This window comes from Balaenoptera acutorostrata, chromosome 10, assembly GCF_949987535.1.
Source record: "Balaenoptera acutorostrata chromosome 10, mBalAcu1.1, whole genome shotgun sequence".
Classification (NCBI taxonomy): Eukaryota; Metazoa; Chordata; class Mammalia; order Artiodactyla; family Balaenopteridae; genus Balaenoptera; species Balaenoptera acutorostrata.
This window is the reverse complement of record NC_080073.1, coordinates 84,770,018-84,786,282: the sequence shown is the minus strand read 5'-3', so window position 1 is coordinate 84,786,282 and position 16,265 is coordinate 84,770,018. Positions and strand designations below refer to the sequence as shown.

General features: G+C 36.2%; 1 protein-coding gene across 1 annotated transcript; it reads right to left on the bottom strand.

The window, feature by feature from the left end:
- Positions 1-3,558: 3,558 nt before the first annotated feature.
- On the bottom strand, positions 3,559-4,536 carry LOC103001110 (olfactory receptor 10C1-like). The gene has a single exon (XM_007179106.2). It carries the CDS (start codon positions 4,519-4,521, stop codon positions 3,559-3,561), a length of 963 nt encoding a protein of 320 aa, XP_007179168.1. The 5' UTR covers positions 4,522-4,536.
- Positions 4,537-16,265: the final 11,729 nt, after the last annotated feature.

Here is a 16,265-nt window from a genome sequence, read left to right as displayed (position 1 = left end):
GAATTTTTTTGGTTAACTTCTCTTTCTCATAGTTCATTTTTTGTGTATAGAAACAACATATTTCTGTATATGAATTTTATATCCTACAACTTTATCAAATTCATTGATGTGTCTAGTAGTTTTTGGTGGCATCTTTAGGATTTTCTACATATACTATCATGTCAGCTGCAAACAGTGATAGTAGTACATCTTCTTTTCCAATTTGGATTCCTTGTATTTCTTTTCCTTTTCTGATTGTTTTTGCTAGGTTTTTCAAGACTATGTTGAATAAATGTGGTGAGAGTGGGCATCCATGTCTTGTTCCTGATCTTAGAGGAAATGTTTTTGGCTTTTCACCACTGATTATGATGTTAGCTATGAGACTGTCATTTATGGCCTTTAATATGTTGAGGTATGTTCCCTGTATACTCATTTTACTGAGAGTTTTTAAAAAATCATAAATGGATGCTGTATTTTGTCAAAAGGTTTTTCTGCATCTATTGATATGATAATAAGATTTTTAACCTTTAATTTACTTTTTTTGTTGTCACAAGAGATATACTTTATTTATTGAAGTATAACTGATTTACAATTTTATGTTAGTTTCAGTTGTACAACACCTGAATATTTTTATTCAATATTCAATATTTTTATAGTTATATTTCAATATATTTCAATATTTTTATAGTTATACTCCATTTAACATTATTACAAAATAGTGGCTATATTTCTTTTGGCTGTACAATATACCTTGTTTTGCTTATCAATTTTATACATAGTAGTTTGTATCTTTTAGTCCCATACCCCTATCTTGTCCCTCCCCACTTCCCTGTCTCCACTGGGAACCACTAAGTTTATTCTCTATATCTGTGAGTCTGTTTCTGTTTTGTTAAATACATTTGTTTTATTTTTAGATTCCACATAAAAGTGATATATAGAGTATTTGTCTTTCTTTTATTTCACTAAGCGTAATACTCTGTGTGCGTGTGTGTATATATATACATACATATACATGATATATTTATATAATCCCATCTCATTTATCCATTCATCTGTTGGTGAACACTTAGGTTGCTTCCATATCTTGTCTATTGTGAATAATGCTGCTATGAACATTGTGGTGCATGTATCTTTTCAAATTGGTGTTTTTGCTTTCTTCAGATACATACTCAGGAGTGGAATTACTGGATCATATGGTAGTTCTATTTTTAGTTTTTTTTTCTTAGGAACCTCCATACAGTTTTTCATAGTGGCTGCACAAATTTACACTTCCACCAGCAGTGTAGAAGGGTTCCTTCTTCTCCACATCCTTGCCAACATTCGTTGTTTGTAGATTTTTTGATGGTAGCCATTCTGATAGGTGTGAGGTCATATTGTGGTTTTGATTTACATTTCTCTAATAATTAGTAATGTTGAGCATCTTTTCATGTGCCTGTTAACCATCTATATATCTTCTTTGGAAAAATGTCTATTCAGTTCTTCTGTTTTAAAATCTGGTTTTTTTTTGACATTGAGTTGTATGAGCTGTTTATAATAATTTCAGATATTAACCCCTTATCAGTCACATCATTTGCAAGTATTTCTTCCATTCAGTAGGTTGTCTTTTAATATTATTGATGGTTTTCTTTGCTGTGCAAAAGCTTTTAAGTTTAACTAGGTTCCATTTGTTTATTTCTTCTTTTATTTCCTTTGCCTTAGGAAACAGAACAAAAAAATATATTGCTATCATTTGCATCAGTGAGTGTTCTGCCTATGTTCTCTTCTAGGGGTTTTATGGTTTCCAGTCTTAATTTCTGTCTTTAACATATTTTGAGTTTATTTTTTATATGATGTCAGGAAATGTTCTAATCTCATTCTTTTATATGTAGTTGTCCAGTTTTTGATTTTTTCAAACTTATGAAACTTTTCAAACTTATAAAACTAAACAAAAGTGTCATACTATACAAATTGTTTTTAACTTGCTCTAATGCTTAATGAGTCATTCATTTTTCTGGATTAATAAACATAAATAATAATCTCTAATGCTTACAGATAATTTCTGCCTATTCATGTAGCATAATTGTTAAGTAGTTATTTTTGCATGTCCAGATTATTTCCATTCTTAATTACTATACACACATATCCAAAATACCCACAATGTATTGGGCTGGCCAAAAAGTTCGTTCAGGTTTTTCCATAACATCTTACCCAATATTATGTTTGGGTCTACAATGAATCAGATAGTTTTTGGTGAAATGGGAATATCTGGCAAAACACACATCTTGGTCATTAGCAAACATCAGTACTGTCCCCTGATCATAAAATTATTACATTCTTCTTTTTCTTTTCCAGCTCTATTGAGATAAAATTGTCAAGACAAGGTGTATAATGTGATGACTTGATATATGTATCCATTGTGAAATGATTACCACAATCAAGTTAAGTAACACATCCCTCATCTCACATAGTTATCATTTGTGTATGTGTGTGATAAGAACACTTAAGATCCAATCTGTTAGCAAATTTCAAGTATAAAATACAGCATTATGAACTATAGCCAGCATGCTATATGTTAGATTGCCAGAACTTATTCATCCTATACTGTAAGTTGTCATAGCAACAGTCAGAGTTCTCCATTCCTTGTCATATTATCACTACTCTATGAGTAGTTATTAATCCCTCACAGATCACAGCACCTCTCTGAGAACTAGATGTTCAAATCCAAGGCAATACCTCTATAGATGCCCTGAGCTATTAGATTGTATTGTAACCATGTTCATTTCTCTTAAAAACAAGTTTTTTGGATAATTTCCAAATATATTCAGTCAGGATTCATCAGCACATATATAAATTTTATAAATTATCTAAAAACCTTTAAAATTATTTATATTGATTATTTTTAGTTCCGTTTTCTTCTTCCACCCCTGAATTTAAATATGATTTCTCTTTCTTTTTAATAACAATTTCACCATGGGGACTCCTGGTAAAAATTTCCCATATTTTTCTTGTAATATTCTGCAACAAATATCTCTGAATCTTAAGAGTTTGCTTTTTTTGGATGTTAAATATCTTTTATAGTACACACAACTCAAAAATAATTATTTAACTCTGTATAGTGTCTATATCATAATTAAAGTGGAAGAATTTTAAAACATTGTTATGGGAGTAAATTATACACACCACAGAGTTTTTAGGTATTTAAGAGTAATGTGGGACAGACATATGTGGGAGCAGTACCCCAGTGACCAGGGCAGAAGTCAGATGGGCCCCTCAAGGACTAGAAAATGCTTAGGAGTATAGAGTGAGAATTAGCCAAGCTTCTGAGTTACAATATGGCAATTTATACTCTAAGACTGTACTTTAGCCTAAACTGAAATATTTTGGAAAACCTGTCTATTGTTGGTTAAATTATTTGTTAGCCAACTTCCTTCCAAAATTTGGCAGTGAGTACAAAGGTGTCTCCAAAATTGCAATCACTGTTACTAAAGGAGGTCCTTACAAAACAGGTTGATGAGTGCGGTCTTTTGTTTCTTTCTTTCTTTGCTCTTAGGTTGTGTGTGCATCTTTCTCAAAGAGAAGATTTGTCTGATTCTCTGGAATCTACCCATGAGTCAAAACTTTTTTCTTACCCAGAGTTCTCCAAAGAGCTGCCTTGACTTCGTTGTTCCGTAAACTATAGATGATAGGATTGAGCATGGGAGTCACCACTGTATAGAAGAGGGCCAGGAGTTTATCCATCCCTGGTGAATGGCTAGCCTTGGGCATTAAGTAGGTGACAGATCCTGAGCCATAGAAGAGTGTTACTACAAATAGGTGGGAAGAGCAGGTGGAAAGAGCTTTTTGGCGGCCTTCAGGGGAGGGCATGATCAGCACAGCAGCTAGAATTCTGCTGTAAGAAGCAATGATTAATAAAAATGGGCTGGAAATGCAAAGGATGGCCACAGCAAAGACTGCAGCCTCATTATGGGATGTATCCCCACAGGCTAGTGCCAGGATAGGGGGGAGGTCACAAAAGAAGTGGTCTATTTCACAGGGGCCACAGAAGTTCAAAGAGAAAATATAGTTGGTCTGGCCCAAGCCTACAATGCATCCCACTCCCCAAGAAACCATTGCCAAATGGACACACACTCCACGACTCATTCGTGTTACATAGTGAAGTGGGGAGCATATGGCCACATAGCGGTCCAAAGCCATGGCTGCCAAAAGACAGCACTCACTGATACCAAATAATGTAAAGAAAAACATCTGTGTAGCACAACCCTTCTGGGAGACTCCTTGGACCTCACTCACAAGGCTCTGCAGCATCTTGGGTATGACAGAGCAAGTGTAGCCAATCTCCAAAAGAGACAAGTTGGCCAGGAAGAAGTACATAGGGGTATGGAGGACCGGGTTGGTCCAGATGGCAAGGGCTATGAGAGCATTGCCTGTCAGTGATGCTGAGAACATGAGTAGGATGAGGGTAAATAAAAGGAAACACTGTTCGGTGACCTCAGAGAATTTGGCAAATGCAAAGTGTTTCACAGACACGCTGTTGTCCTGCCACAAGGAACAATTGAGGCTCATGACCTGAAAAAAAGAAAGGCAAAGTCATCAGATTCTTTCAGATAGAAATATAAATCTTTATATTACTCTTAGTAAGCTCTACTGAGTCAGAGAGATAAATTTCTCACCAGCAATTCTAAAAATCAGAAATTTAAGAAATTATACTCATCCCTGTACGTTTTCAAATCAAATACTATTCTGTGTTCACTATCCCAGTTGATTTATCCAACGTATACTTAGTCAGCAGGCATAAAATGGAAAAAAATATGTCAGCACAATTCTCTCTCATCCCTTCCTTTAATCAGTTGTTAAATACTACCACATAAAGGTCCTCTCTTACTCATTTCTTTCTTTTTCTTTTGTCACTGACTTGCTTTCTTTACTCATTCATTCAACAAGTAGTTATTGAACACAGAGTATTTTGCAGTTACTGTTGTACGTCGTGGATTCAACAATGAAAAAAATAACACTATTTCTCAAATAGAACTTATTTAGTTAAGGAAAGCAAAAATTAGATGACCATTTAATAAATAAATAATTGCTGCCATGTAGAGAATTAAAACCCAGGTATGTCTCGGCAACTGATCAGTATAGATTGGGTGTTCAAGGAGGGTTTTTGGGGTTTTTTTTTAACATCTTTATTGGAGTATAATTGCTTTACAATGCTGTGTTAGTTTCTGCTTTATAACAAAGTGAATCAGTTATACATATACATATGTTCCCATATCTCTTCCCTCTTGCGTCTCCCTCCCTCCCACCCTCCCTGTTTCACCCCTCTAGGTCGTCACAAAGCACCTAGCTGATCTCCCTGTGCTATGTGGCTGCTTCCCACTAGCTATCTATTTTACGTTTGGTAGTGTATATATGTCCATGCCACTCTCTCACTTTGTCACAGCTTACCCTTCCCCCTCCCCATATCCTCAAGTCCATTCTCTAGTAGGTCTGTGTCTTTATTCCTGTCTTGCCCCTAGGTTCTTCATGACCATTTTTTTTCTTAGATTCCATATATATGTGTTAGCATACGGTGTTTGTTTTTCTCTTTCTGACTCACTTCACTCTGTATGACAGACTCTAGGTCCATCCACCTCACTACAAATAACTCAATTCGTTTCCTTTTATGGCTGAGTAATATTCCATTGTATATATGTGCCACATCTTCTTTATCCATTCATCTGTTGATGGACACTTAGGTTGCTTCTATGTCCTGGCTATTGTAAATAGAGCTGCAATGAACATTTTGATACATGTCTCTATTTGAATTATGGTTTTCTCAGGGTATATGCCTAGTAGTGGGATTGCTGGATTGTATGGTAGTTCTATTGTTAGTTTTTTAAGGAACCTCCATACTGTTCAAGGAGGGTTTTTGTCGATGAGAAGCATGAGCTGAGATGTGAATGACAAGAAGGGGAAGACTGTATCACAGCCATTCATATTTTTATCTATATTGTGATGCTGAGATAATTCCATCATTCCAGCAAATTTCTGTATATTTAATATTTCTCATCTGCCATCCCTTCTCCACCAGAATGTTCTTTGCTAAATGAAAATTACCATTACTTCAAGTTAAAATTCAAATTTATTAATATAATTCATGAATATCTATGAATCAAGTCACTGATTTTTGATAGAGACGTCTATCTCATCCCTTATCCAAATGGACCCCATATTGTAGTCATAGCAAAGTACTTGCATCTTTTAGTACATGTCTTGAATATTTTTATTTTTTTGTGCTCATTTCCCCCCGGGGGCTTGACATTTGCTCCCCTATTTCTCCATCTACTGAACAGCCTATGTTCAAGTTCCAGCATAGCTTCATCTCCTCTCCAGAATCTTCTTCCCAACTCCCCTTCTCCCTCGCCCCCACACTAGTTAGTTACATGCCCCTTCCACTCTGTGTTCCCAACACTCTGTAACTGCTATTTGAGCACTTACACTACTCCAAGGACAATTAATTGTTCATTTCTTCCTAAGTGTAGCCTCAGACACAGACATAGAATGAAGAATTTTACTTATACCATTATATCCACTACCCTTAACAATGAATAAGCTCTTATGTAATATAAAAAGTTTGAATGCTAAGCTTTACTCTGGCTGCCTATATATTCTGCCCATTGGTGCATATTCTATTTTCTGAAGTTAATTATGATAAATCTCATCTCCCTCAAATATCTCAAATGTGACAGTTATTTTTCTCTCAATCTGATAATTACTATCAATTCCTGGAAAAAAAATATTCCTTGTTCTTTTTGTGGATGTACTACAGTTTACATTTTTCTTTTAAAATGTCATCAATCAAAATTCTAAACAATGTTTGTCATGAAAAGGGCAGAAGAATGAGGAGGTTTTACTTTATTTTTCTGGATTCTATCTGTTCATTAGCATAACCTGAGATCATGCTTATGCTACATTCGCTTATAATACATCACTGTTTATTCCACATTAACATTTGATGCCAGTATGTATTAAAAAAGTATGCTTTTTGAGGTTCCAAATTGTTATGAACAGACAAAAGTATTAGGTGCATTCACAAAAACATATGTACAAAAATGTACAGTGTTGGGTATACACATATACCTGTACACTCACAGACAGAAACACACGTATTTAAATCCATACTAAATAGCATAGTAATGAGTATTCTGGAGATAGTATCTCTGGGTCCAAATCCTAGTACAGTCATCTAACACTCAGTCACAGCTAACATTCCCTTAAATATCTGTTCCTCAGTTTTCCCACTTATAAAAGGATGTGATAGTAGTACCTCCCGAATGGGGTTGCTATGAAGATTAAGTGAGTTAATTCCTATAAAAGCACTTAGAAAAGTGGTTACGTACTCAAGTATTTAGCTAGCAGTGCCTGTAAACTTGCATACTCTCATAATAAATTTACTTTCGCGTATACCCTCTCTTGCCGAATTTTAAATCACAATCCCCAATCATTTCTCCTATTCATTCTCTTCATTTCCATTTCATGTTTTTCTATTTATCTGCCATGATGGAAAGAGAAAAAGCAAAAAACACATACATACATATATACATATAAACATAAAAATGCCATGTGAATGTTATGTCCTGAGAAAAATAGTTGTATATTATGAATCATTTAATCTACTGATTTGGGTTTCCACCGAGCTATGCAATAGTTCTTAAAAGTTAAGGATGGAAACAAGTGGACTGATCCAAAATTCTGTTAAATATGAAGTAAGAACTCTGCACGATTACAGGGACCCTCAATGTATATGACTGTTGAAAAATTTGCTCACAGTATCAGGTAGTCTATATAATGCATTTGCAGTTATATTAAAGCATTTATAAACATTGTAATTAAATTTATTAATATAATTTAATATCTACATTTCCCTTGTAGCAACACAATTCAGTTAAAGCTGTGGGGAAAAAAAAGATACAATGGTTTACGTTTTTTAATTCAAAACATTTAAAAAATATCCTGGCTTCTCAATAATAGCTTATGCATTTGCTTAGAAAAGTCTGGAAGTGGAGTTATCATCCCTTTTGCTAGTTAAATACACAAACATGTATCTTGCTCATTCTATCTTCCTGTGTCTGGGAGGAACTGCAGTTTCCTCAGTGACACTGATGGAAAGACCAAGGGGGAAATCCCAACCAGAAAAGGAGAATGCCTGACTCTTAAGTAGTGACTTTGCAAAGATTTCATTTCAAAAATACCCTTGTCCTATTTAGACTTAGACAGGAAATGCAATTGCCTATTTTGGGGGTGGGAGTCAGGGGATGTGAGGAATGGGAGAAACCTACTGGTGGATGGCACATAGGGAGGGCTGACTGCACAAAGACTAATGCATGCTGTTAGTCATTCGATATTTTTAGACCCACAAGATGAATTAAAAAATCATCCTTTTGGGAGATTGGGATTGACATATATACACTAATATGTATAAAATGGATAACTAATAAGAACGTGTTGTATAAAAAATAAATAAAATAAAATTCAAAAATTCAAAAAAAGAAGTCATCCTTGATAAATACTTTTTAAAACCTCACAAAGTTCAGAGATAGCTGAAAAAACAAGATATCAGGGGTAGTGAAGATCTGTGAGTGCTTCTAAATATTTAAACTGACAAAGAATGATACTCTGTCTAGAAATAAACATTAAATCATATAGAAATAAATGTGTAGGTCTCACTGGAGGTGAAAATACAAATGAACGTCATCAAATTCCCTTCTCTCTCTCTGTCACTTGGAATAATACTAAACGAGGTAAAATCTGATTTTTTTCACAAACAAAGAAAACTTTATTCTTTGATCAAAATATGGAGAGATGCGAGCTCGAGCTCTAGAGTGCATGCTCTCCTGATTTTTAAAATTACACATTCTATTATTTTCAGGATGTACTCTCTGTTGGCCTTTGTCCAGGGACCTTGAGATCCATATAGTAGAGGTCAGCTTTATGTATATACCAAGAATATTTAATTTTAATCATTGTCTACAGAAAGAGTGAGCAGGTGTCAGGAGTCTGCAGAAAGGAGCATCACGGGCAGTACAACAGTTTGGCACGGACATTCTTCTGTCTCTCACCTGATGCATTTTCTTGACTTAAAGGCTCTGATCCATCATTTCTGTGTGAAGGAAGGATGATAAAGCCCTTCCTATCTTTCTTGCCTTGTTGTTAGAGGCAAACCATGAATGAAAAATAAAAAATAAAATGCAGTTTATCAGCATCAAAACCACTTCCCCTTTAAAAGCCTTATGTTAATGAACTCATAGGACACTGCGTGCAGTATTCTCTATTATTACCAGTCTATAAAAATAACCTATATTAAGAGTCAGTCGTCAACCAAATATGCACTGTGATATTAATCTAAAGATACAGGAGTTTCTTGCCCACCGATAAATTTTGTTTTCATAAGGAAATGTTTATTTCCTATCAGCCAAAGTAAAACATGTGATACCTTATTAGATATTTTATCTGAAACACATAGTACAGTGCCTGGAATACAAGAAAAAAATATATTAACCTTCATCATTCTAAAATTGTCATTTCTAAAATGCTTGAGTAGTAGATACAATTTATGTAAATTGGTCATTAAAGATTGTGGAGATGATTATCCATTGCTTTCCATAACTTCCCATAGTCATTTCATTGAGGACCTAATATTTAGCTGGTGATATTTAGCTGGTGACATAAGCCAGCAGAAACTATTTTATCACTTGATTGGAGTAACATATACAGGATAATCAAGGCATTTTCATTACCCAACAATAAGAGATATATCTATTTTCTGTGATACAATTTATTTAGAACAACTTACAGCAATGTTATGACAGGGATACTGGCAAATTGAGTAAGTTGTTACACTCTTCAGAGAAGGAGAAAAATAACATTAAAATAATGGCCAGAACTGAAAAATACTTTGGGTATTAGCTATTCATTTTTACACTTCAATCCACAGTCTTCCACAACATTCTTTTCTTAAGACATCAGTTATATCACATACCTTTAATCATAACATTTGAGGAAAAAAATTAGACGGCATTTGCTTCCAATGAGCCACTCCCTGATTTTCTCTGCACACTCTCCTTATAGTCTCTCAAAATTCAGAGGATGTAAATCTCCCCAGTTCTCACTTCTAAGACCATGCACTAAGAAACTTTTGTTGTATTCAGGACCATGTCTGATCTCAAGAAGAGTGTGTGTCTCCTGAGAGAGAGCATCATGTCCCTCCTAACAATGCCCTTAGCTCCACACACACACGCACACACACACAGAATCATGCAGGGCTGTGCTGATTACATCATGGTATATTTGAGCTTTTCTAGTCCTGAAAAAAAAGAATATGAATATGTTATACTTCATTTATTCTCCTTGTTCTGAAACCTTATCCTGTCTCCCTTCCCCAGGAGACATATATTCTTTTCACTAGAGTGTCAGGAAATAGTTTGATTCTATCTCTCAGGAATTGCCACAGATAGGTCTGTCTCTATTTGTTGATAAATGGTAATATTTAGGAAGCAAAAGAATTAAATGTAAAAGACAATGTAGAAAGAAAAGTAAAAGTAAATCAATAGTAAAATATAATAACCTATATTGTAGGTAACTGTTATCATAGACTGTGTACATAATATGATCTGAATTCAGGGGAAATGTACTATGGTAACCAAGTATTTGACCACTCTAAACTATTAATATGAAATATTCAGATTTTAATTTTTTGTCTGAATTAAACAAGATAGTCATCAAAAATAATTATGAAAACTACACAAGTAACTTTCATGTCATATTATATTGATGCAGTTAGTATTTATTCTGATTATTATAAAAGACTCAATAAATCATAATAATCTTCTAGTTACACATGAGTTTGAAAAAGTGCTTACTTGTTTCTATCAAAAGTAATATAAAAATTTTAAAAAAGTAATATAAAAAATCAAGTCAAAGATATATTAGAATTATGAAAAAACTGTAAAGTACCAAATACTTATTTAAATGATGTAAAAAAGTAGGTAAGTTACTGAATACCTATTATTGACATGAAATAAAGGCAAAGGAGGAAGACTAGGGAAGAGGAAGTTGTGATTTGGGAAGAAAATTCCCCTTATTGCCTCCTTATTAAATAAATTATGCACAGGAGGAGGTCAAGATGGTAGAGTAGAAAGATGTAGAACTCACTTCCCCCCAGTGAACTCATCAACAATACATCTACATGTAGAACAGTTCTCATTGCAAAGTAACTGGAGACTTGGAGAAAGACTTTTTACAAGCAAGGCTGTAAGAAAGATCCACATGGAATCGGGTAGGAAGAGAAGCCATCTGGTCGGGACGTGTGCCCCTGGGAGGGGACTCAGAGGAAGAGAGATTACATGGGCAGAGATCCTTCCTAGGTAGTGAGTGGTTCGAACCACATATAGGGCATCTCAGCCCTTCCCTGGAGTCCTACACAGGGAAGATGAGCCCCCTTGGCTGGTTGGAGTACTGGTGCGACTAACAGAAGGGCTGTGGGAAGCCTGGACTCCAGTCCTGAGGAGCACGTGCACACTTGCTTGCTCCTGAAGCAGTGAAGAGAGGGAAGGTTGAAAACTGCATGAGTGGCTGGCGGTTTCCCAACACTGCCCCCGAGGTTCATGCCCCAGCCTGAGCCTAGGGAATGTTCCAGCCTTGCTTGCTTCAAGATGCAGCTCCACATTTACATTTTCCACACTTTTCTCTCTCTCTCCTCTTTCTGGGACCCCTATAAGGTGAATGCTGGTGCCCTTGATGTTGTCCCAGAGATCCCTTAAATTGTTTTTATTTTTCAAAATTTGTTTTCTTTTTGCTATTCTCATTTGGTGATTTCTATTAATCTATCTTTTAGATCACTTATGCATTCTTCTGTATCACCTAGTTTGCTGTTAATTCCTTCTAGTGTGTTTTTCATTTTAGTTATTGTATTCTTCAGTTCTGATTGGTTCTTTCATATATTTTCTAGCTCCTCATTAAAATTCTCACTGTGTTCATCTTAATTCAGTTAGCATTACTAATACTTTGGATTCTTGATCTAGTAAATTGTTTATTTCTGTCTGTGTGGGAGCATCCTTATACTGTCTGTTTGTGCCCAGTGGCTTTGGTGAGAGAGATGGATTTGACACGAACACAAGTTATGCTTTTCCTCAGGGTGTGCTGACAGCTCTCACCTTGTTAGGAGGTGGGGCTGGAGATGAAGGGGCTGGGGCCAGAGCCAGGTGTGAACCAGGGCTTCCCCTCTGTTCAGTAGCCATCACAGTCCTATTGGGGGTGTGGGTGGGTCTCAAGTTGCTGGAGCAGAAGCCCTGAAGGTTGGGTCAAGCTGGCTTCATTCCCTTTAAGTGTGTGCCCTTCACCCTCTCAACATTAGTCCCCTGAGCCCCAGAGGTGAGAAGTGCTGGAGCAAGAGAAGCTGGTGTGGTTATTCAGCATTGGTCAGTGTATTGGGTGTGGCGGTCTGGTCGCCATCAGAGATGTGGTTTGCTTCTGATGTGCTGCCCGTGTAAGTGTCAGTCATGGCCTCCCCCTCCCTGCTTAGAGGCCATTTAGGGTTGGAGCTGCCACAGCATCTCACGAAGAGCTTTCTCCTTGATCATGGCAGCCTTTGCTCCAGTGTGGAGCTGTGACTAGAAGCTACAGCTGTGCTGGAGCATTAGCTCAGCTCAGGGTGGGGTACGCACAAGGGCAGTCTCATGAAACCAGTCAGCCAGCTGCATGGTTTCACTCTGCCCTTTCCACCCTACTTTGGGAGGAAGGAAGTGTTTGTGCACTACTCTCAAGCAGAGTCAAGGCTTCCCATAGCCCCATTGTCAGTCCCATTGGGCTTCCAAACACCTAAGGGGGCTCTCCTTCCCTTTGTTGGACCCCAGAACTAGGGTGACCAATATGTGGTTTGAGCTGCTTGCTCCCCATAGAGGATCTCACCTTATGTCATCTCCCTTTCCTCTGAGACCCTTCCTAGGGGTACAGGTCCCAACCTGATTGCTTCTCTTCCCTTCTGACCTGATTCTGCATCTTTCTTACAGCCTTGGTTGTACAGGAGTCTCTCGGCTAGTCTCTAGGTAGTTTTCATTGAGAATTGTTGACATGTAGATGTATTTTTGATGTGTTTTTTGGGAGGAGGTGAGTTCCGAGTCCTCCTAAGCTGCCATCTTGATTTGAATCCAGCATATTCCTTAATCTTGTATGTCTTCTCTTGATCTTACCATGCACTAGGCTCACTGTTGATAGCCTCTAAAAAATTCTTGAAATAAACATGACAAAATTAATAGTTGATGACTCTGAGTTGTAGGAATATGTGTTCTATTTTTTTTTAATACTTTAAGCATCTAAAAGAATAACAAAGAAAAACTAGAATTGTTTGTTAAAATATCAGTTCAGGATCAATCCAAGAAGAAGATATAACAATTGTAAATATTTATGCACCCAACATAGGAGCACCTCAATACATAAGGCAAATGCTAACAGCCATAAAAGGGGAAATCGACAGTAACACAATCATAGTAGGGGCCTTTAACACCCCACTTTCACCAATGGACAGATCATGCAAAATGAAAATAAATAAGGAAACACAAGCTTTAAATGATACATTAAGCAAGATGGACTTAATTGATATTTATAGGACATTCCATCCAAAAACAACAGAATACACTTTCTTCTCAAGTGCTCATGGATCATTCTCCAGGATAGATCATATCTTGGGTCACAAATCAAGCCTTGGTAAATTTAAGAAAATTGAAATCATAAGTATCTTTTCTGACCAAAACACTATGAGACTAGATATCAATTACAGGAAAAAAACTGGAAAAAATACAAACACACGGAGGCTAAACCATACACTACTTAACAACAAAGAGATCACTGAAGAAATCAAAGAGGTAATCAAAAATACCTAGAAACAAATGACAGTGAAAACACGACGACCCAAAACCTATGGGATGCAGCAAAACCAGTTCTAAGAGGGAAGTTTATAGCAATACAATCCTACCTCAAGAAACAAGAAACATCTCAAATAAACAACCTAACCTTACACCTAAAGCAATTAGAGAAAGAAGAACAAAAAAACTCCAAAGTTAGCAGAAGGAAAGAAATCATAAAGATCAGATAAGAAATAAATGAAAAAGAAATGAAGGAAACGATAGCAAAGATCAATAAAACTAAAAGCTGGTTCTTTGAGAAGAAAAACAAAATTAATAAACCATTAGCCAGACTCATCAAGAAAAAAAGGGAGAAGACTCAATAGAATTAGACAGGAAAAAGGAGAACTAACAACTGACACTGCAGAAATACAAAGGATCATGAGAAATTACTACAAGCAACTATATCCCAATAAAATGGACAAGCTGGAAGAAATGGACAAATTCTTAGAAACGTATAACCTTCCAAGACTGAACCAGGAAGAAATAGAAACTATAAACAGACCAATCACAAGCACTGAAATTGAGACTGTGATTAAACATCTTCCAAAAAACAAAAGCCCAGGACCAGATGGCTTCACAGGCGAATTCTATCAAACATTTAGAGAAGAGCTAATACCTATCCTTCTCAAACTCTTCTAAAATATAGCAGAGGGAGGAACACTCCCAAACTCATTCTACGAGGACACCATCACCCTGATACCAAAACCAGACAAAGATGTCACAAAGAAAGAAAACTACAGGCCAATATCACTGATGAACATAGATGCAAAAATCTTCAACAAACAGAATCCAACAGCACATTAAAACGATCATACACCATGATCAAGTGGGGTTTATCCCAGGAATGCCAGGGTTCTTCAGTATATGCAAATCAATCAGTGTGATAAACCATGTTAACAAATTGAAGGAGAAAAACCATATGATCATATCAATAGATGCAGAAAAAGCTTTTGACAAAATTCAACACCCATTTATGATAAAAACCCTCCAGAAAGTAGGCACAGAGGGAACTTACCTCAATGTAATAAAGGCCATATGTGACAAACCCACAGCAAACTTCATTCTCAATGGTGCACAACTGAAACCATTTCCTCTAAGATCAGGAACAAGACAAGGTTGTCCACTCTCACCACTATTATTCAACATAGTTTTGGAAGTTTTAGCCACAGCAATCAGAGAAGAAAAAGAAATAAAAGGAATACAAATTGGAGAAGAAGAAGTACAACTGTCACTGTTTGCAGATGACATGATACTATACACAGAGAATCCTAAAGATGCTACCAGAAAACTACTAGAGCTAATCAATGAATTTGGTAAAGTAGCAGGATACAAAATTAATGCACAGAAATCTCTTGCATTCCTATACACTAATGATGAAAAATCTGAAAGAGAAATTAAGGAAACACTCCCATTTACCACTGCAAAAAAAGAATAAAATACCTGGGAATAAACCTACCTAAGGAGACAAAAGACCTGTATGCAGAAAACTATAAGACACTGATGAAAGAAATTAAAGATGATACAAACAGATGAAGAGATCTACTATGTTTTTGGATTGGAAGAATCAACATTGTGAAAATGACTGTACTACACAAAGCAATCTACAGATTCATTGCAATCCCTATCAAACTACCAATGGCATTTTTCACAGAGCTAGAACAAAAAATTTCACAATTTGTATGGAAACACAAAAGACCCCAAATAGCCAAAACAATCTTGAGAAAGAAAAACAGAGCTGGAGGAATCAGGCTCCTGGACTTCAGACTATACTACAAAGTACAGTAATCAAGACAGTATGGTACTGGCACAAAGAGAGAAATATAGATGAATGAAACAGGATAGAAAGCCCAGACATAAATCCACGCACGTATGGTCACCTTCTTTTTGATAAAGGAGGCAAGAATATACAATGGAGAATAGACAGCCTCTTCAATAAGTGGTGCTGGGAAAACTGGACAGCTACATATAAAAGAATGAAATTAGAACACTCCCTAACACCATACACAAAAATAAACTCAAAATGGATTAAAGACCTAAATGTAAGGCCAGACACTATCAAACTCTTAGAGGAAAACATAGGCAGAACACTCTATGACATAAATCACAGCAAGGTCCTTTTGGACCCAACTCCTAGAGAAATGGAAATAAAAACAAAAATAAACAAATGGGACCTAATGAAACTTAATAGCTTTTGCACAACAATGGAAACCATAAACAAGATGAAAAGACAACCCTCAGAATGGGAGAAAATATTTGCAAATGAAGCAACTGACGAAGGATTAATCTCCAAAATTTATAAGCAACCCATGCAGCTCAATCTCAATAAAACAAACAACCCAATCCAAATGTGGGCAGAAGACCTAAATAGAC